Here is a 21,935-nt window from a genome sequence, read left to right as displayed (position 1 = left end):
CAGGCATGAAATATGATAGCACACTAACTAAAAATAAACACACAGAGAACCAAATATTTCCAGTAGCAGTGGGAGAGCTTTCATATATTTGAGACACATGCATTTTTAATAGGAGTTCAACCACAAACAACCAAAACATATTTGGCTTCCCCAGTGTGTTTTATTTACCGTGTGAGTCATAATTTATGATCCCCGTTGGTCCCTCATTCAGGATGCTTGTAGGAAAACACACATGCAAACACACAGAAATCGGGGGTCTAAAAAGCGTGCAACCCTTTGAAATGTATCTAAATATTCATATGCTCTACATCTAGTCTTACATGTGTACAATCCCCTGCAGGACGCTTGTTTTTGTTAGTTTTCTCGCCGCATTTTCATGCATTCCGTGCGAATATTGTACATATTATTATTATTTGGTACAAATGACAACTTTCATCGTTTCCCAGGACGAGAACTACCAGGGCATTGTGCAGTACGCCGTGTCCCTGGTGGACGCCCTTCTCTTCATCCACTACCTGGCCATCGTCCTGCTGGAGCTCCGGCAGCTCCAGCCGTGCTTCTCCGCGTGCGTCACGCGCTCCACGGACGGCGAGATACGGCAATACAACCTGGGACAGCTCAGGTGAGACGCGCAGAGTTTCTGGTCTCAGCGTTTTTCTCCCTTAAATGTGACGATGTACCCTCAAATCTACTGCAAACATGGCAGACGTGTTCAGGGATTTGCGCTAATGTTCGGTCCTGCTGTCGAGAGTTAACTGTTCAAACAGAAATCAGCCTGTCGGAGGGGGGTAAGTGCTTCTGTTGTGATGTTGAAAAAGTATCCGGTAATCTGAGTAACAGATCCATGAGTTTGGAGGCCTGAGACAACAGAACACTGCACAGATGTTTATACTACTACGAAGTGGCAATTATTTAGTCTTTCATCACAATGATCGGCAGCAACAGCGTTCATGTTACGTAATGTGCCTGCAGTGTTTTCTTCCTGTCAGAGTGCTCAGACTCTTCTAAAAGGATAATCACACATACACACTCAGCTGCCAGTTTACTGGGTGTACATTACATTTTGTCATTTAGATGACACTTTTATCCAAAGCGACTTAGAAAAAAGGGAACCAGTCAAGGTACAGTGTGACAAGGACATGATGTCCACTTGTTGGTAGTGTTGGAGAGGTGGTCCTCTCTGAAGAGCTGGCGGTCTTCAGGGGGTTTTTAGAGGTAGAGACTAGAGAGGGTCGCCCCTGATCTGGTAGAAACTAGTAAGACATTCCACCAACGGGGAACACCATACGAGAAAAGTTTGGATTGTCCTGAGCGTACGGGTGGCAGAGCCAGGCGTGGTTCAATGGAGGAGGTAACATGTTTGGGCATTTGAGTGGGTGGAGTGCAGAACCTACTTTGTAAGCATGCATTAGAGATTTGAATTTAACGTAGGCTGCTACAGGTTGCCAGTGGAGCTCGATGAGCAGTGGGGTAACATGTACCGCATCTGGAATAAATCTGACCCTTTATGAATGTTTTCATGTTTGCTTTTTTTGTTTTAGAGAGCTGTTGATTCAGCTCGATGATCATTTCGGAGGTTGTAGTAATCTAAATCCTCAATGAGGACAGTAGTGTAGTTCAACAGCAGCACAAACTACATCCTCACAGCTCTCTCAAACAGTTTCAACAGAAATGAAACGTTATAATATTTATACTAGTTTTTATCAAACAAACAGGATTCTTCAGGGACTGTTTTTAGGCTGCGGATTAATCCACATTTGGTGCTTTTGTATTGAGTATTTGGGAGCAGTGAGTCAAAATAAACCACAGTGCTCATAGTCATCGTATTGAAGGTCATCCAGTGCAGGAGCGTGGTTCACTGATGTGTGGAGCTCTAAGGCACAGAGGAATAAGATATATAAGCCTTTGTTTACACCAGAATTCTTTTGTTTTTTTTGTCTTTTTATGGGATTTGTTGTAAGACAAATACAGAATAATGACAGATTCATCCTTTAATGTCTGGTAAAAGACTGGCTGTTCAGGCTTGTTACTGACAACGTACAGAGAAGATTTATGGCTTCTAGCTGAAGCTGACACGGGTGAAAAAATATGGCCAAAAGGTGTGAAACATTTCTGTATCAGAAGGAGTGAGAGGGGAATTATCTCCCCTTTGTAATTTAGGATGAAAAGACATGTAGATGCATATTTAGATGCGTGTCTTACATATTTGGCGTGTTTCTGATGACTGCAGGGGCATTAAAGGATGCTGCAAGCATTGAGAGAAAGATAGCAGTAAATACCCAGGTGACCTGCGCATGTAGAGATGAAGACAGAAAGAGGAAGAGGAAGGGACAAGATGGCAGGGTATAGAGAGCTAGGTTGACGTGAGCTACCGGGGGATAGATGAGGAGAAAGTGCGGGGATGAAAGCGGATGAAATGGAAGGATAGAAACTGGGACACCTCAAGTGAGAGATGGGGAAGGAAGAGGGAAGTCACTGGTTACACAGTCGGAGATGTGAGGAAGGAAAGACTCAGGAAAGTCAAGAAACTGAGGGATGTGCCTGGAGGAGAAGAGCGGTGATCAGTGAGAACGAGAGACTGAATGTTAAGCCAGAGAAAGACGATGCAGAGGCAAGAAGGCGCGCAGACAAAGTGGCTGATGGGGAAGAGGAAATCGTGCCAGGAGGAAAAAAGGAGAGGGTGGGGAAGATTTCAGAAAAGGAAACTTCTCAGAAAAGAGCTACAGACAGAGGGGTGGAGTACAGAGGGAGAAGACCCAGGAGACTGAGGCAGGGAGGACGCTACGGGAGGGAGCCAAAGAGAGAATAGAGAACGAGGGATTAATACTTAATGGGAGGGTAGTGTTGAAGAATCCTAAAATGTATGTGGGAATAATAGAAAGGAGAGGTGTGTGTCTGTGCACACATACGTGTGTGTACACGTGTGTGTGTGTGTGTGTGTGTGTGTAGGAAACAAACAGACTAGATCAACCAGGTTTTTATGACCTTACTGTCTCTGAGGAAAAACAGGAAGATCCCATTTTTAGCCAAACACAGCAGCTCTCTTGTTCCTCGCTGCTATCAATACACAGCCTCATACACTGTTGCTTACGGGCAACTAATAACACATGAAGGATTTAAAGACGGACCTCCGTCATCATAGAATGGATTATAATTTTATATGTGCAGTCGTTCATACTTTGTGTCCTGCACTCACAGTAAACAATCTGAACAAACAGTAGAGAAGTGCATGTTATACGTTACATGTAAAGATAAGTGGCTACGCAGAATAATAAACAGTCGGGGTAGTGATAGTGAAAAGGGATGATATAAACAATATGGACAGAACTGATAAACGCCAAGCAACATGAAGCTGAATATTAAACACAGATAATGGCAAGGGTAAATACAGTGGGCAGTATAGTAGAAGTATCTGTATATATTGTTCCAACACATTTCAAATGTAGAATTGTGGCTGATGGCTGGAGACTTGAAAACTATAAAGGGTTCAGACAGCCCTGATCCCCGGGTGTGATAGCCTGACCTGTACTGGGTTTCCGGATTTGAAAAAATCCCAAAAATCATCTATCAGTCGACATAACATAAACAGCGTTGATGTGGATTTGTTAGATTATTTCTTTTATTGTGAAATTACATTCTGAGTGAGACGTTTTACAGCAACTCTTTATGTACTATATATTCTTGGTATTACTGAGTTGGCTAAGATTCAGTGTTTCTGTATGTGTTCATTAAAGGGTGGATTAGCTCTCCCAGCAGAATCAGCACCCTTCTGCTCAATCTAAATGTATAACCGTTTGCTATAAATAGTCAATTCCTTGAAGTAAGTAAGTAGTACAGGAAGCAGGCGTGCCACATGCCTGACCCCTGAATCCCACCGGAGCTGATTGCAGCCATTCCAGCAGAGGCACTGCGGCGCGTTCCCGAAGCTACCCAGAAACGTCTAGTGGCTGTTTTTGTTTTTGAGGGACGCTGCAACCAGCCACATCAAGCAGCGCAGAGCGAAGTCTGATACTGGGGTAACAGTTAAAGGTCTTCAAAATGAAACGTAAACTGATTGGATATTTGTGATTTTAAAAGAAATCTGCAACAATCTATCAGCCAATAACACAAACAAACAATCTTGATATGAAGAGTTGTACCCAGCATACATACTAAGCAGCACATTTTTCAGTGTAAAGATCTAATAGCCGCTTTATGAAGTGTCTGAAAGTGTTGACAGTGTGCAGGAGCTTATTTATGCTTCCATGCAGCTATCACCTGTATGAAGGTGTGCAAAGATTATGTTTCATTGTTCCTGGATGTAAAAAAAATCTGTCTATAAAAAAACCTGGAGCAACGTTACAGCATGTTTCATACACGGGGCAAACTCAGCACGCTCTACATTAAAATCAAAAGATCTAGCACACACACTCACACACGTTACTGAATGACTACAGTAAGATACGTTAGAGATATTATAATACTGCCACAGTAATGTGTAACATGTCATTTGTAGTTAATGGGATCAAATGTGAAAACACGCTGTGGAGCAGAACTTTGGACAGGCTGTAAAGTGGATTGATTTTTTGATTTTACATGGGTAGAAACAGGTCAGACAAGAGCGTGTGTGTGTGTGTGTGTTTGTAATGGTCTGGTTGGTTGGTGTGTTAGCTGCCTGCCTTGGGGGTGTTGTCCTAAGCTATGCCATTCATCCCTGCTTGGCCGGCAGCAGGCCTGGCCTCGCTCTGTTGTCTGTCTGTGACTGTAAACACACAGCTAATTAGCGCTCCCTGCAGACTGGAGCACAGCATCTGGTCAGCCTGACACACATGCGTGGACATGCACAAACATAGATGCATGTGTGTGTGTGTGAGTGCGTGCGTAACTGCAGCATATACATGCAAATGACAGATCCATGCACATGTAGCCACAAACAAATCTCTCGTGTATCTCCTCTATTATCAGGCAGCGCCTGCTGCTCACGTCTCTGGTTTTCTGGCATCCATCTTTCACCTTATCATAATGGAGACCCAGCCTGGGCCCTGGGGCCCTGATGGCTTGTCTCTGTCTGCCTGGCCTTTGATGCCAATCTGAGGGCCAGAGGAAGTCTTTTTTTGTCCCTTTGTCAGACCAGACAGGCTGAATATGAATGCATTCCTTACAGCTAGAGAGAGTTGTTGCAGAGGGGGTGGGGGTTAAACACATTCACAGCTGGGGACTTTCCAGTTTACATTCCCTGACTGGTCAGTCCTGAGTAGCAACATCAGAGAAGGCAATGGTCAACTACCTTGGTCTCAACGGAAACTGATTTATTCCCTCCCTAGACGAGGCTACGTAGGCTGGTCGAGCTGCTTCGGTTTTGTCGTGTTTGCCCGGCTTAATAATTGATCGATGTTGAGAAGTGGCAGGAACTCTGACTCAGCACTTACGCAAGTGGCCACTGAACAATGGTCCTGTCTGTAGTGCCTCTAAAAGGCTCAATACAAGAGAGGGCTGTCCGGGTTCCTTGAGTCAACCAAGGGAGTTGCTATCACACTCTTTTCTTCCCCTTTGGCGGAAATGAGCTCCGGCTCCAGCCTCGCTACATAATCAACACTCTATAATGTGTTTGTTTTCTTATAGGGTTCTGTCTGCTGAGTGACGCACTGTTGCTGAAATCATATGGTTTACCTCTGGGAAAGCCGGGGAGCAATTACAGTAACAGTGTACAGATACAGGGACACTAACAAACTGAGAATGTGGATTTGAATTAAGTCTTAAAAAGATTTATAGATATGATATTTAAATTCCTTAATTTAAATTTAGAAACGAGAATTCAATCTGGCCATTTTAGGGACATTGATTGTCTTTTACTCTCTTCCACTCTTGGTTCTTCATTTTCTTCCGATGCAGATCAACATTGCCAGACAGCTATCTTCACAAGTCGAGTATTTTTAGCCTGTAAACATCTGTCTTGTAACTCTGTTAGCCTGTCCTGATGCCACTGTCAGCTCTCGTACATGTGACTATCTCCGGATGGCAGAGCAGTGAGAATGAACGACATGCGCCTGTGACATTTCAAATCGTGCCTTCACGTTATGTATGATTTGTTCCGAGGAAGTAATGGAAGTTACACAAGGTCAGAAAGTCGTCATAGAGTGCTTTCATCTGTGGGTCAGAGGTCACACTGTGATCCTTCTTTGGCCTAATATGAAGCGCATGCTACCATCAAGTGTTCTTGTTGATGAATATTGAATTTGCTCTCCACATGGCCTGAAAGAATGACACAGTAATGGATAAATCCACACAGTTACACACAGACAGCATCTGCTGTCCTCCTGGCAACCAAATGCAGGTCACAGGAACTGAGCTTTTCTGGCTTTACAACAAAGTTGTAGCAGCCACCGAATCCCTGCGGGTGCTTCACACTGTGAATCATTCCTTTCAAAACTAATCTGCTAGTTTAATATTTCATTTCATTTTAGTGTTGATTTTAATTTGACTGAACCTGTTAGCAAACAGTGGAGTCGTAGTGTACTCCAGATGGATCTAAGTCTCATATTCATTCTTTTTTTTCAGTCTGGACTAAGTAAATATGTCTGCTGTTCGGTTTTGTGCGTGTAGTGTACGGTGGGTTTAGCATTATTTAAAACAGCTGCCTACAGCATCTGGAAACAACACTGATGTGAGCTGATTACATGGGTTAAAGTTCTGTGTTGCTACGACGGATATCCGTCATATAAAATTCACAGAAGCCATTCATAAGATCAATGGCAGGTTGTCATGCTATAGAGAAACATCCAAAATAATTTAAAATGATTGTTAATCAAGAATGAGAAGAAGAAGATGGTGGCTGAGATTTATAGGCAATTACTATATTATTGGCAAAATCAGTATTTAAAGTGAACTAAAAGTATAATCACAGAACAAATTGCTCAGGTTTTTTCTTGTTGATGAATGAGATACTGAGAAAGATTGCAATAATCAGAAGAGTGGAGAGAAGAGAGTGTAAAATGATGAGTGATGGTAAATGATGATTGAGACACCATTGCCAAAAAACAAGTGTATTAAAAAAATGTCATAGTGCCACAGTTTATCAGGTGTTGTCAGTCCTCCACAGCGGGGCAACAGCAGCAACTCAAGTTTAACGCGCAGCGTAAACTGTTCAGCAAGTTTCCACCAGAGGAAGCTGAGGCTGCAGCAGTGCTCCATCAGAAGACCAAAGACTAAGGTCTTCATCATTGGAGAGGTGCTGTTCTTCATGAGAAGACCCAGAAAGTGCTGCATCTGCAAAGTCTTTGGGTTGAGCTCCATCAGAAGTCCAGTCTGATGGCTCTCCGTCACAGGAGACGTTGGGCAGTTGTTCCCCAGATGGTAAACGTGTAAAAGTGTATTCCAAAAATGTAACAGTGCCAAAGGTCATCAAAAAATATATACAGAATATATATGGCAGTCTAATGGCGAGTACTTCATCAGAAGCCCAGTCTGATGGCTCTTGGTCACAGGTGACAATAACAAGTCGTTCATTAGACCAGTCTGATGGCTCAGGAGACGTTGGGCAGTTCTCCCTTAGAAATTCCGAAAATGTAACAGTGCCACAGTTTATCAAAAAATACATATATACATGTTATCAGTCCTCCACAGTGGGGCGGCAGCTGCAACTAAAGTTTACCACAACTCAGCCAAAGAACTTGCGAAAACTGTCCAGCAAGTTTTTACCATCCGAAGACCAAAGGTTAAGGTCTTCATCATTGGAGAGGGACTGTCCTTCATGAGAGGTCCAGTCTGATGGCTCTCTGACACAGGTGACAATAGCAAGTCCTTCAGCAGACCAGTCTGATGGCTCTCTGTCACAGGAGACGTTAGGCAGTTCTTCCTCAGACCAGGCAGCTGGATCTTCGTCATCAGAGATGTTGGGCAGTTCTCCTTCAGGCCAGGCAGCTGGATCTTCGTCATCAGAGACGTTAGGCAGTTCTCCTTCAGACCAGGCAGCTGGATCTTCTTCATCAGAGATGTTGGGCAGTTCTCCTTCAGGCCAGGCAGCTGGATCTTCGTCATCAGAGATGTTGGGCAGTTCTCCTTCAGACCAGGCAGCTGGATCCGACTCCTCCATTGGGCAGCAACTCATCAGAGCTCTGGAGGTGGTCAGACTGGAACAAGTATGACAGTCAATTAGTGAATCAGTCAATTAATCAATGAAGCCATCAATCCATCCAACCCCTCAAGAGATATTTACTACCAGACACATGGTCACTTACTAGTCACTGCTGTCAGGGAGCTCAGTCAGGTGCGACATGGTAAAGAAACTGTGATGCAGAGCCTGATGGGGAGAGATTCTTTGATCCCCAATAGGATGCAGCAGCTGTTTCAGGAGGTCGATAAACGCCGTTCTGTCCTCAAATTCATTATTGTCCTCTTTTGGATAGACCTGCATGTGGAAACAGATTCAGTTCAGTATTTACTCTTACAACCCATCAGAGAGTACCTACATCAACTAGGTCATCCAGCGAGCTGGGCAGGTTGGTATCACTGCTCTTTTCTTCTGGTGCAATGTTATTGGCAACTGTGTATTCATCTGGTGTCTGAAGGAACACAATATGTATGAGAACTACTTAAAAGAGTTCAAATAAAATTATTTAATCAACTCAAACAAAGAACATGGCTACTCTACCATAAGCCTCCATGCTGGACCATCGACAGCTTCCTCCTGACTGAAGAAGCACTTTGTGAACTGGCCGGCACAGAGCAGGTGGTCCTCTGGCTGACCAATCACCTCAACCATGTGCTTCATCTGCAGACAAACAAATAATCACGTCAGTTGACAACATCATTTGCATAAAGTCCCCATTTGCCTGTGGATATGGAGGTAGCTGACCTACCATCTGATAGCCACAATGGACAGGGAAGAGGTTCTCAGCAAGGTAGACGAATGCCAAGACGCAGCCAGCTCCCCACACATCAATAGACTCAGTGAAGGGCAGGCCCAGAGCAACTTCTGGAGCCCTGAAGAGGGAAAACAAGAAGATGAGAAATCTGTTTGCAATCTTTGACGAGAAAGAGAACAATGTGGACATTTAGTAAAAATACTAATAATCTGCTAGATTAAAAGATGAAGATACCTGTATCCTGCTGGCTGAATCTCTAGCCCAGGCTAGACAAAAATGGCTTCACCGAAGTCTATGAGTTTGAGCCTGAAGGGCTGGTCCTGCTGGTCGACAAGCATTACGTTGTCAGGCTTAATGTCTGCGTGCAGGACACCAAGACCCTTGAGGGCATCAAGAGCGACCAACATCTGCAAGGACAGAACAATAAAGATATACAAGTTTGGGATTTAGTGTTATTTTGTAAGGTTTAGGGTTAGGTTTGTTAATTTATATGAACAATAGATAATTGGTTCCATTTTTAATGATACACATCTGCTGTGCTATTGGTCGCACCTCTTTGACAGTAAGAGGATTCCAGTTTTGTTCTAAGAGCAGATCATAGAGACTACGATCTAGCATCTCAAATGTCAGACACGTCTGTCCCATGTAATAAAAACACTCAAAGAACTTTACCACGTTAGTGTGGTCTGGATTGAGAACATGGATGTGTTCTAACATGGACACCTGGGAGAAGAGAGAAGAATGAATCAGTTAAAGTACGTACTCTGACGGAGGTTACAGAAAGAGAATGTAACTGTATGTCATAAGAAGCGGTCCAAAGTTATACCTCATTCTCTGTGTCCTGGATATATTCAGTGTCTTTGAGGATCTTTATAGCGACTGCCTCGTTTGCATGGAGCCTTTGGCATTGGGCCACTTTGCCAAAGCAGCCTTCACCAATGAACTCCAGGATGGAGTAACTGCAAGTCCCACTTGACAGAACTTCACCTGCCTCAAGTTCAGGTGCTGTCGGTGTGACTGTGAGGAGAGACAATGAACATGGAGAGAAAATACGTGAAGTTCAGGTGTTCTGTCTGTGAGGGTCATTCAGTTCACACAACATGAACAAACACACACCACCAGACCATGTGCTAAAGAATGCATCAAACACTTCTGATTATCTCCCATTTTCAGTGAATGAATTTAAACATAAAAGATGGGTGAGATCAAATGATTGTCCTAACCAAAACTGGCCTTGAGTCAAAATGCCATATGGTTAACTGTATTTACAAGAATTAAAACCTTTATTGTACAGCATGTGTGAGCTGCTCTGTCCTGTATTATGTTTAATGAGCAGCTTTAGGCTGGATGGTTAGGAGCAAATTTGTCTCCTCAGTGTTTTCAAAACAGATCAACATTCAGCACTATGTTCAATTTTGGGTGTTAAGCCATCCTACCTGATGCTCCAGAGGTATCTAATGTCTGGCAGCTGGGCCACAGTGACATTTTTCAAGGTCAGTTTTAGATTTTATGGTTTAGAAGGACCTTCAGACTTGGGACGTTTTCAAATTCGGAATGTATAAATGTCTCCAAACAACTCTTGACTCAAAAGTGAGTCTTTGTCTCAGTGCTCAGAGTGGAATGACCACAATACAACACTTAGTGATAAAGAACCTGTTGTCCTAACAGGTTCTATATCGGGTCATAACAGAAGGATGCCCAGAATTGTTGTTTTTTAAATATTTGTTTGTGTCTTAAACCAACCAAATCCAACATGATGAGCAACCAAATCCAATGATTTAACATCTTATTTCCCAAAATGTTGAACCCTAAAGTTACAATAATGGTTACTGGTCTGAGTGTTGAGTTCCCATGAGCCCATTATTAGAAAGGTTAGTATAAGATGACTCGGATAAAGGTTTGGGATGACATACAGCATGATAAATGTCCAAGGTTGGATAAGACAAACTCATGTTGTCACTACAAAACACCAAAAGAGTTCTATCTATAATGTATTTTTCTGGTTCCTGATAGCTTTTTATATTTGATCCAAAAATGTTTTCATTGTTTGAATGTCCTCCTTTCTCATTTCCTGTACACAAACCAGCCTACTGGTTTCAGAAGATCAAATCATTGCCCTAACCAACACTGGCCTTGACTAACAATAGTATATGCATTTACAAAAAGCACGTGAGAGCATTTAGGCTTGTTGGTAGAGCAAATTTATGTCAGTGTTTTTAAAGTAGATAGATTTAGCGCTATATTCAATTTCGGGTGTTAAGTCTTCCTACCTGATGCTCCAGAGGCATCTGCAGTGTGGGGGCTGGGCCACAGTGACATTTTTCAGGGTTAGATCTTCACAGGTTTAGTATGGTAGGCTTAGTAGTGAGAAGGGGCCTTCGAATGTGGAAGTTTTCCAATTCAGGGTGTAGAAATCTCTCCAAACAACTCTCTGCTCAAAAGTGTGTGTGTGTCTCTCTTAGTTTTCAGGATGGACTGACCACAATCCAGCACAACACTTAGTGATACAGAACCTGTTGTCATGACGGGATTGAAAGATGCCCAGAATTGTTGTTTTTTAAATATTTGTTTGTGTCTTAAATAAACCAAATCCAACATGTTCATCATTACAGCTGTTTCCAGTCTGTATGCCGAGCTACACTACGCTAACCATGTCCTGTCCATTATTTGAAAGAGTATATATATAGTATAACTATGTTTTTAGTGTATTATGTTAGAATTAGCCTTCTATATCTACATATAGAGTGGGTATGCTTACACAGACTTTTTGCACTGTTGAGTTCAATTCGTAATAATTTCACTACCAGATACTGCTAAATCTTTCACACTATACCTTTAAAACCATTTTATAGTTCTGTGTTTTAATGTGAAAGTCTTTGCTAAACTATGTCGATAGCAGTGACATGACCGTAGTAAATGCTTAAACACTGTGTAACAGTATCCTAAGTCATGAAGTGGGTTAGCTGTGTCAGCAATAGACAACAATATCAATCTAACGTTAGATGTGGGTCATAGCAGAGTGTGTTGAATTGAGCTCATTCATGAGAGGAAGAACGTTTTAAATCTTCTTTTCAAAGTACACATAATCTCTTGCAGCTCACTTACAGGAAAACGGAGGCAGTATATGATAAAAGACTCAATGATTTATGTCCTATAACGTGACAACACCCGACTTGTGTACAGTTTAATAGTGTTTTAGTAACAAGACCTGGCACGCTGTCTGATCCACAGTGTGAAGGATCAGGATCTGTGCTGATCAGGAACACACACCAATCTCTGACTGGTTTATTCCCTCTCTCTTGTGTCTCACCCCTTCTCTCATCACCTCAAACATCACCTCTGTCTCCGTTGTCAGTTTGCATGCGGCAACTATGGCAACCATCACACTGCAGCTCAGAGATCTGAGGCTGTTGTTGTTGAGCGCGAACGGCAGAAAACCGCAAGGAGTCATAATCTGTTCTGCTCCAAACTTCAGTATGTTTTGCGGTTTGATGCTCAAATCCACATTAAACGTGGATCTTAAGTGTTGGTGGTTTGGTTTGGGAAAGAGTTAACATGCTAGAAATGGATATTGAAGAAGAAGAGCAAAAAGAAATGCAGGAATCTGATTTGCAGTTCACAGTCAGGAGCTAATGAAGTTCTAGTGAATTGTTGGATCATCTTGTGTCTCGTCCGTCTTCCCTTCCTGTTGTTGGCACCCATGTGTCATTTTTTTTAGTAGTTCGCTTATATTTTATCTTCTAGCTGTGTGAAAAATGTTATTCCTTCTGTGTTTTGTATGGCTTTAGCCTCACAGCGTTCAGGGAGTTTCCCTCTAAGGCATGAAGTGAGGTATTACCGTTAGATCTTTTAGCTCTCGTTTGTCATCTCCTTTCCTCCTCCAGCGTCACCTTCTGTCCTTCCCCTGCTCTCTTTTTTACAGCTGTACTTTTTCTTTTCTTTCATGTTTTATCCTGTTGGTTTTGAGTTGATATGAGGAGACTCTTAAAAATCTTCCTCTCCTTGCTACCACTCAGACACCTGCTATCCTTGAAATATACAGGAAGGATTTTTTTCAGTCGTAGCAGGCTTGCAAAGAAAGCCAAAAAGAAAAAAAGGTCTTTGGGCTAATACTTCATCCTGTTTTTGCCCTCTCTTATCTTTTTACTGCTTTTCTGTATTCAGCAAGAAGCAGTGTAGAGTTACCGCAGGGATTTCCTGGTATTGGGTATTACAAGTAAAAAACGTCCTGTGGATAAGGTTTCTCACATTCTTCTCTCCCTTTTTTTTCAGAGTTCAGTCTCTCATACCGGCAAAGAGCTACCTGAATTTTAACTGAAATCATTCCTGAGGCTAAACCTTCTCCTTTTCTCCTCTTCAGCATTCAGCGGGCAGCTCTGGCCATCTTAGAGCACTACTACTGTGACTTCCCAGTCCATAACCCGGCGCTGCTTTCTGCCTCCAAGTCCCGCGCAGCCAAGCACCTGGCCGGCCTCAAGGTCTACAACGTGGATGGTGAGTTCCCAGCAGCCCCAGCTGAGGGTGAGTGGGATGGTCTTTAAACTATATGTTGTCTTTGTCTGTGCTCTGGTTTCTCTGTGTTCTGATGTTGTTCAAGGTCTGCTTTTTCATCCTAATGCTGGTCTTCTCGGGCAAAATACATGAAATCTAATCTAATTCAATTATTTTCACAACTAGGCCTTTAGTCTCTATGAAATTGGATTTTTTTCCCCAGAGTCCGAGGTGATGTATTCAAACTACTTGCGTTAATTTTACTACCACATGACAAATAAAATCCTCACATTTGAGGAGCTGAAAATATACTGAAATCACAAAAATATATGCCTGACAACTTGTTTTTATTTTATATTTAATTTCAAGTCAGTTCACAATTAGTCTCACAGGGCTTTACACTCTGTAACAGTCAACACGTTCTGTCTTTAACTTATTAAATTATGATTTAGACTTTAGTTAATTTTGTTCTCTCATGTTGGTGGTTTTGTCTGTTCTTGCCTACCAACAACAAATTGCATATAGTTAACATCATTTCCACAAATTTTTCGATTCTTCTGTTGATTTCAGTCACCTTTCAGCAACTTGGAGCTTTCCTGTTTCAGTGCAACAGTAACGCTGCTTAAGCTGAAACTACAGATTTTCATTATCAATTAAAATCACTCTCAGTGTTCTTCAGTAATCAGTTCATCATTTGATCACCAGTTCACGTTTCATAAAAATGTTTGTTTTGTTTGACCAACAGAACAAAACTGAAGAAAACCAGAAAATATTTACATTTGCTGGAACCAAAATATGGCTTAAAATATCTTAAATTATTAAAATAACAGTCACATCATCGTTAACATCACAGGTGACAATCATTTAATTGAGGTTTTGCATTTATTTCTTTCGCTCATATTGATTCATTTGCGTTTATTTCAACATGACGTTAAAAAACCTCAAGACTGAATTCATCTGAGACGCTGGAATGAGAGAAACAACTTCTTTACACAGATTTTTATTTACCATTTTACCGTCTAAAACACGTCTCAAGTCTCTGCAAGTTACAGTTTTTTTCTACAGTTTTCAAATGGCTGCCTGGAAGGAAGGAAACTGATCTGTGGACGTGTAATTAGAAAATTGTCGACAGCCATATATAGAGCGCAGGTGATTTGTAGTTAAAAATTCAAAAACACAGGTGTGGTTATTTGAAACCTGCCTCAGTACCCCCTCTGGTACCTTTTGAGCAGGTCGGAATGAGATTTGAGCAACTTCTCAGCAGAAATGTTGACTCTCTCCTCTCGTGTGTCTCTCTACACTGATGCTAACCTTCTAAGATGTCTTAAGAGCTAAACTGAAAGCCTACCTCTTCGACAGTAAGTGAAAGCGACACGGCTCCTAAACAAAGCACGTTCACACTGCTGTTGTGCACTGTGTAGACGCTCTATCTATACGTCTTTGAAGCTAAATGAAAGCCTCCTTTCTACACAGAAGTAAAGTCACTGGATGAACCGTCCGACTGCCTCGCACGCTCACTCGTCACTCTTTGCATGCCACAGGTTGATGGAAAAGTTCAGCCCTCCTTACAACAGCTGGTAGAATGTAACACAAACCCTCTATTAAATTATTGCTCTCCCTTAAGTGTACTCGAGCTTCACTTATCTGCACTAGACTCAGTCCTTGTTTTTTTTTCTGTCTCCATTTGTCTCCCTCCTGTCTTCTGCTTCCTCTCAAATGTTTAGTGGGAGACCGTGGCGGAGATGGCTGATAAATCAATAGCTATTACGCTGCCGGTCTTGTCATTTCTCTCTCGTGTCTCATCCTGCTTCATTTTCATCCTGCAGCAGCTGCTCAGGGACCTCTCCGTCTCCCTCTGTCTCTCCTGTCTTTTTACTTCCCAGCCTTTCTTTTCTTTCTGCAGCCGCACCACCTCTGTAATAAATAAGTCGAACTCAGGGACAGACAATAATCTTTCCTTGATTAAAGAGTGGTGAAGCCCTGAGCACAAAGCAGCCATAACACTCATTTACACTGCAGCCAAATTGGTTCAGGTGATTTTATGATGCCTGACACGCTATTTGGTCTGCACATTGGTTTCTTAGCTCGAGATATTGGGAATTAGAAATGAATCCCTGCAAATAAAAAATAAGAAAACCTCTAAGATATGGAGGATTTAGAATGCCTACATAAAAACAAATCAAAAGAAATAAAAAAAGATGAAATACAATAAACATTATGTGTGTTTCTTTACACAATTCACACAGTTTGTTAAAGTTAACTGACAGTTATTTAGCTTACATCATAACTCAGATGTTTCTATATTTTTGCATTGTTTTGAAAAGTTAATCCATACATAAAAAGGGAATCTACAGAACAATGTGTATTGTGTTCAGATGGGTAGTAATGAGCTACATTTACTCAATGACAGTATAAAAAGTGGATGTTGTATCTGTGAGTAATCTAAAATTCGCAGAATGGCACTCGGTTGCTCAGACTAGCCATCTGTAACAACACCCACCTGTCAATGAAAGCATCCATGCTTTAACTTTAAGTCTTAATATAATCTGAACAGGTGAGTTGTATATAAATTCACCCTCAGTACAGTTGTCATGAACGGGGAAATTATCTACAGAGACCAAAACTGTTTTTTGTACCAGGCTGTAAACATGTTTATTTCTGCTGCGAAGTTGGACATTTGAACATGGGGACTTATGGAGACTGACTCACTTCTGGAGCCAGCCTCAAGTGGACGTTTGAGGAACTGCAGTTTTTGGCTGTTGTTGTTGTCGGTAGTTTTAGTGCAGCTTACTTTTTTACTTCAGTAGATATTTAGATTTAGATACATTAATCGCTCCACTTCTGTTTTTTATTTTATGCATTTGTGCACATTATAATAAGAAGCTGGTGGTTTGCTGTTATCCTACCAGCTATGCCTATGAACATGGCTGTTCATAGTTCACTAATGGCTGAAGCTACATCCTCTCCTGTTTCTTTTTCCACTGTCAGAGTGTGGCTTTTAAACAGCACCAGCAGCTAATATTAACAGACCACAGTGCAGAAAACCATTGAGCTGCGGTTGTGAGCGCTGGTCTGAGGTCAGTACATCAGAGAACTGGCTGGCACTGAATTGACACAGAGCAGAGCATGTCTCTTGTGTTAATGTGTAATCATATATACAGGCAGCATATCGTGCTTCAGAATTACTCCCCCTGGTCTCTGCTGTAACGTAAACATTTAAGCTAAAGACGTGTGCGTTCTGACAAAGTACTTTTACTTGTGCACAGTTTTTGGCTCTGATTGTCGTTCACTTTATTTCTTTGATTTATTTTTCTTAAGGCGTTTTAAATCTTCCACACTGGGTGAAAATTCAAAGTTTGCCAACTCCCGACACCCAACATATGGCTTTCGGGATAACATTCACGTCCATAAATCCCATCTAAGTGCAGCGATACTAAGAGCAGGGTGTGTTGAAAACTCCCTCCTCTCCTTCCATGAATTATTCCGTTCATGCTCGATCCCTGCCCCGCATTAATAATTCACCAGCTCTGCCTTCTTTTAACCTGCATTAACATCAGGCGTGGGTTCATCAGCAGCCCTCCTAGCCTAATTCCAAAAATGTAAACTTTTGAAGTTGGCCTGAGACACTTTAATTGGACGGCCCGTTCCTCCTGAAGGCACCGAGTGGCAGAGTAAAGGGAATGTTTGAATATCAATAGCCGCACGAGGGAGCAGTGTGTTTTAGATTTTACAATGATCACAGTGCTCGGAACAATTAAAAAAATTACGACTTTGTGTGGCTAACCACAGCAGCTCCTGGGGTTTTAATATTGCGAGTGATAAAAGGAAATGGACTGCGGTTTATGTGCATTAATAATCTACCCCTCCACTCTAAAAGCATGTTGCACTTTATGTCATCACCAAAGACCTCTTTGTTCCTTTACCTTCGTTTCTAAGTCTGTGACCGGCACTTTACCTGCGAGACACACACACACACACACACACACACACACAGTACAGTAACCATTCCTGTCTTAATCTTTGTCGTGACAGGTCCGGGGAACAACGCTGCAGCAGGACTGGCCCACTCTCAGTCCAGGGCCATGATCGCTGCAGCAGCCCGCCGCAGGGACACCAGTCACAACGAGCTGTACTACGAGGAGGCTGAGCACGAGAGGCGCGTCCGCAAGCGCAAAGCGCGGTAAATAAAGAACCAATTATTTACCCATAACTAACTAAACACACTCTCATCAAAAACAGATGGTTGCCTCTATTCCAGCCTGGAGTCACTCATACCAGCCCAGAGCAAACTGAACTAATGAACCAGATGTAATATGAATGGATAACATGAACACTTGTATGTGAAAGGCGTCACACGACCCACAAGGAATTCTCACCGTTTTAGCATCTTTCAGCTCATTGTTTTGGTTTTAGATAGCATCATAGCATCGTTTACAGATACAGAAGGCAGTGTACACAACCTACTCAACACCAAACATCTAACAGACACAGTTGTTGAACATAGTGCAGCTTTCAAAGCAGCTAAAGAGCCCTAAAGTGTTGGTGGAGACCAAAACCAAGCTAAAAGATAGTTAATATTGGACTAGGAGACACAGTTCCGAATGAATGCTGGTGTTGCTCTGTGTCTGCTAGATGTTGTAAATAGACAGCTGATGGTTAGTGATGGTATGCCAGTGTTTGCATCTTAATCCTGCCACCAAAAAATCAGTTATTAGGTGCCTCTAGTCCATGGAGGGTTGCTATGGCAATCAGGGGACTGGGTGGATGGGAGAGACAGCAGCTGAATAAATGAAATCCAGCAGGATTGTGCATGTCAAACATCTAGTAATCTTTTGGGTGGGCTATAATAAAGCTATTGTAATTCTTGGTTGGGACTCATATCGCCCCACCCTGTGACCTAAGAGTAATGTCTCCATCAGTAGACACAAACTTTTATTCTGTGTTTCCTCACAGCCTGGTGGTGGCAGTCGAGGAGGCGTTCACACATATCAAGCGCATGCAGGAGGAGGAGCAGAAGAAGGCTCCAGGGGACGTGATGGACCCGCGAGAGGCAGCACAAGCCATCTTCCCGTCCATGGCTCGCGCCCTGCAGAAGTACCTGAGGACCACCAAGCAGCAGCACTGCCACAGCATGGAGAGCATCCAGCAGCATCTGGCCTTCTGCATCACCAATAACATGACGCCCAAGGTCAGACCTCGGACTTTAACGCACAGCGGTTATGTTTGCATTCAGGGTTTGTTCAGGGGTTTCATGTTTTTTTATATCTTCCTCGTGTCCAGGCATTCTTGGAGAGCTACCTGACCCCGGGTCCCACCCTGCAGTACAGCCGGGACCACTGGCTAGCCCGCCAGTGGACGCTGATCAGCGAAGCATCGGTCACCAGTGGCTTGAAAGACGGCACCGTTTTCGTGCTGAAGTGTGTGGACTTCAGCCTGGTGGTGACAGCGAAGAAGATCCCGTACATCCAGATGTCAGAGGAATACATCGACCCCAAATCACACAAGTTTGTCCTGCGGCTACAGTCTGAAACCTCCGTGTAGGACTCCAAACTTTTTTTTTTTTTTTTTAATTCCTCGCCCTGTTTCGTTGCTCTCAAATGTTTTCATTTTGGGTTTGCAGTTTTTATTTTTACCTTTTTTTTGGAATTTTTATATATTATATATGAATCTATATATATTACACACGTGTTTGAATATATTGATCTTTTTATGTTTGATTCGGATGAAAACAAAAGAAAAGAATGGAGGTGGGATCGCGCTGAAGGCGGTTTGACTCGGACGCCTCGGACACGGTTGTGTACGTGTGTGTATGTGTGTGTATGCACGTGTGTCTTTTTGTGTCAACACAATCACTCGTTCTTTTTCTGTTTGAGATGCTGTAGCCAAACATGACGGGAACATTCAAGGTTTCTGACACCCCTGCAGAGACATTGTTGTCCATGGGACAGATGGACGGACAGACAAACCACTAAGGACTGCGATGGTGTGACTTGGATTTTCATCTTTGAAGCCTGATGGTGGACGTCAACCGAGAAATAAATGGATTTCTTTGTCTCAAACCAAATTAGACGCATTTGACAAAAAACATGAATCTTCAATCAGACTTTGCATTAAATGCACATTTATGTATGTTTCTAAATGAAAAGAATATGCCTAAAAAGGATGGAACATGATCTCAGCCTGCTCAAAGAGGCTGTTTTCCTCATCACTGCTTCAGGACATCTGTAGAGCCGCCGACAAACACAGTACAGTAGCACCCTGAGTGCTAGTTCCCGCACCCAAAGAGGGGCCGCCTGAGCTCCGGGTGCAACGAGGCAAAATCTGAATTCTTTCCACTACACTTGGGAACAACACACACATGCCATGTTAAACACAGAATGAGCTGGATCAAAAGAGACGCTCAGAGGTGGATTCATGCCCAAAAACATTTGCCCCCGCCTCATCGGTTCGGTAAGCTTCTCAGGGCTTTTATGTCCGCTGCATCTGCCTGACATGATGGAAAGGGAAGACGGCGAGGAGGAGAGATGAAAAATACTACTGATTACATAAAACCAAATTCCCCTTCTGTGTGTTACATAGCAGAGAATCAAAATACCGTAAATTCTCATTTCAAACTGGTGTTTAAATGGGCATGAGCGGAGCCGTGTCACACTAAACATTCTGCTGCTCTGGCACGAAAATAAGTTTTCAGTCTCTAATTAATTCCAGTCGTTTCTTCTTTGCCGTACTCCCAATCGATATTAAACTGCCACCGAGAAAACACAACGCTTCCTGATGTTCATGTTAAAAGAAGGTAATTTTTCCCTTTGTATGAAAGACAACAGTGAAGAGAGGGAGAGGGCTGCGACATGCAACACAGTTTGGGAATCGAACCAAAAATGTTTGTGTCATGCGGTAAAGAGACTTAACCGTTGGGCTGCCAGGACGCCCCGAGCTACAAGACTTTTGATGTGAAAGTTCTGTGAGGAAGTGTTGGGTTTCATTCATGGTGGCTTAGCATCGTTTGGGTAAAAAGGCAAAGTAGAACACCTCATGAGACTCTCTGAGGCCACTATTTGATAATTTACGGTATTTAAGGTATGATTTCGTCTTACGGGGGCTCACTGGGTTTTTTTTGTATCACTATAATAGATGACAATGTGAGAGTGTATGAGTAGTGAGAGCAGCAGCAGCAGCAGGGCGGAACCTCCTTCCCAACTGGACCGTCTGGTTTTCCTTTACTCCCTCGTCTCGCCTCTGTTGTCTGACAAAAATGCTCCCGGTGAATCCCTCGAGGTCAGGCACTTCACTTGGAAGGCTCAGAGGGGATTTCTTTTCTGTCTCGTAAAAAAAAAAAAAGCCAGACAAATAGAGTTAAACTAAGCTAAACGATCCTGTCGGCGCTCACGTTTGATTACTCTGTCCACGTCACAGCCGATCTGGTAAATTTAACAAAGTGGTAAAAGAGAATCACGCTCAAGAAAGAAATGTGTCATAGTAACACATTCTGTGTCTATGAGCAGGGCTGTCCCCTACTGCCCCCTGGCTGGTGAACCTAATATTAACACACTGTCTGCCTGAGGGCGGCAGCAACATGTTTTCATACAAAACATAAAGATATTGTTCATTTTTAGCAATTCTGTTAAAGGAAAAAAAACAACACTTTTGCTATTTTCTTTTTTTAAATACCTGCCACTGGTCATGTTTTGTACCTGCTGACAGATGGACTTTGTATGATCCCAATGTGACTGTGCCTCCTGTTTTTACACTGTATCTATTTATGTAAACAAGCATGTGTGTATGTGTGTGTGTGTGTTTGTATGTTTGTGTGTATGCCATTCCAGTAACCCCCCCCCCCCCCCACCCCGCCCCTCTCCTCTCCACTACCACCATCATCGGTCACGCTGTTGCCAGGTTACAGTCCTCTGTCACAGTTTGTTTTTTTTGTTGGACAGCTTCATGATGAAGACGTGACAGCGCGATGTAAGACGTGTTTCAGTCTCACAGCATTAGTATTTGTAAGAAAAAAAATAAACCTTTTTATGAACATTTGTACAACTGCTGTATGCGAATGTATCGTCAGTAAATGGACTTTTTCTGACTGCAGATCTGCTGTGTGGGTTTAAATAGACTCCAGATGTCACATTTATGTTTTGGGTATTTGGTGAGAACACACGAAACGGTTTATTATGAATATGGAGGACGTAAATCAGCGATGCTGCAGAGATTTCAACCTTTAGACACCCTCCACGTTCATCCATTTATATCTTCCATGTGAAAACTAATGCACCGAGTCTGTTGCACTCTGTGTTTGTGGGTTACTGCTCCTCTATTTTTACATCCATTTGTGGTTTCCTACATGTCCCAGAATGCCTCTCAGTTCTCACAAGATTTCACTTTCAGTCGAAGATGGGTGTTAAGTTTTTACCATCAGACTTATTCAGGAAAATTACGTCTGCATGCTCGAAAAAAACAAAGACCTTATCTTGTAGCTGCATTGCATTCTGGTCTGTTGAGGCTTTCTATGATTTCTGTGATGATTCTGTTAAAACTAGTACATTTAGAAATAAGCCCACACCTGACACTATAAAAGCAAATCCCTTAAATTTTAACACACAAAAA

General features: G+C 42.5%; 2 protein-coding genes and 1 long non-coding RNA gene across 10 annotated transcripts in view; 1 reads left to right on the top strand and 2 right to left on the bottom strand.

Annotated features, from left to right (window-relative positions):
* LOC104937500 (vang-like protein 1) overlaps positions 1 to 20,961 on the top strand; it is a 55,809-nt gene extending 34,848 nt beyond the window's left edge. For 7 of the 8 annotated variants that reach the window (XM_019255461.2, XM_019255462.2, XM_027291663.1 and 4 more), the window contains 5 exons: positions 447 to 622; positions 13,204 to 13,364; positions 17,367 to 17,514; positions 18,288 to 18,522; positions 18,615 to 20,961. In XM_019255461.2, coding sequence (XP_019111006.1) covers positions 447 to 622; positions 13,204 to 13,364; positions 17,367 to 17,514; positions 18,288 to 18,522; positions 18,615 to 18,875 — 981 coding nt within the window. In that variant the 3' untranslated portion in view covers positions 18,876 to 20,961. The remainder of the gene's footprint in view (positions 1 to 446; positions 623 to 13,203; positions 13,365 to 17,366; positions 17,515 to 18,287; positions 18,523 to 18,614) is intronic. The other variant, XM_027291664.1, reaches the window with a different exon arrangement.
* On the bottom strand, positions 7,446 to 9,248 carry LOC113748316 (DNA-directed RNA polymerase V subunit 1-like). Its single transcript, XM_027291669.1, has 5 exons — positions 9,078 to 9,248; positions 8,838 to 8,961; positions 8,630 to 8,749; positions 8,217 to 8,540; positions 7,446 to 8,108 (listed from the first exon to the last, which is right to left on the bottom strand). The coding sequence occupies exons 4-5, from the start codon at positions 8,390 to 8,392 to the stop codon at positions 7,637 to 7,639; spliced, it is 648 nt and encodes a 215-aa protein (XP_027147470.1). The 5' UTR covers positions 8,393 to 8,540; positions 8,630 to 8,749; positions 8,838 to 8,961; positions 9,078 to 9,248; the 3' UTR covers positions 7,446 to 7,636.
* On the bottom strand, positions 9,377 to 11,462 carry LOC113748317 (uncharacterized). The gene is made up of 3 exons (XR_003464275.1): positions 11,114 to 11,462; positions 9,670 to 9,860; positions 9,377 to 9,566 (listed from the first exon to the last, which is right to left on the bottom strand). It is a non-coding gene; the product is annotated as an uncharacterized LOC113748317 (long non-coding RNA).
* Positions 20,962 to 21,935: the final 974 nt, after the last annotated feature.

This window comes from Larimichthys crocea, chromosome XIX (genome assembly GCF_000972845.2).
Source record: "Larimichthys crocea isolate SSNF chromosome XIX, L_crocea_2.0, whole genome shotgun sequence".
NCBI classification, from domain to species: domain Eukaryota; kingdom Metazoa; phylum Chordata; class Actinopteri; family Sciaenidae; genus Larimichthys; species Larimichthys crocea.
This window is presented reverse-complemented; position numbering and strand designations above follow the sequence as displayed.

Bases quoted from the DNA above. Each gene is read 5' to 3' on its own strand.
- LOC113748316 (XM_027291669.1), bottom strand. From the start codon at position 8,392: ATGCAGGTCTATCCAAAAGAGGACAATAATGAATTTGAGGACAGAACG. The intron at 8,109-8,216 runs GTAAGTGACCAT...TACTTGTTCCAG, and splicing joins CTCCCTGACAGCAGTGACTA to TCTGACCACCTCCAGAGCTC.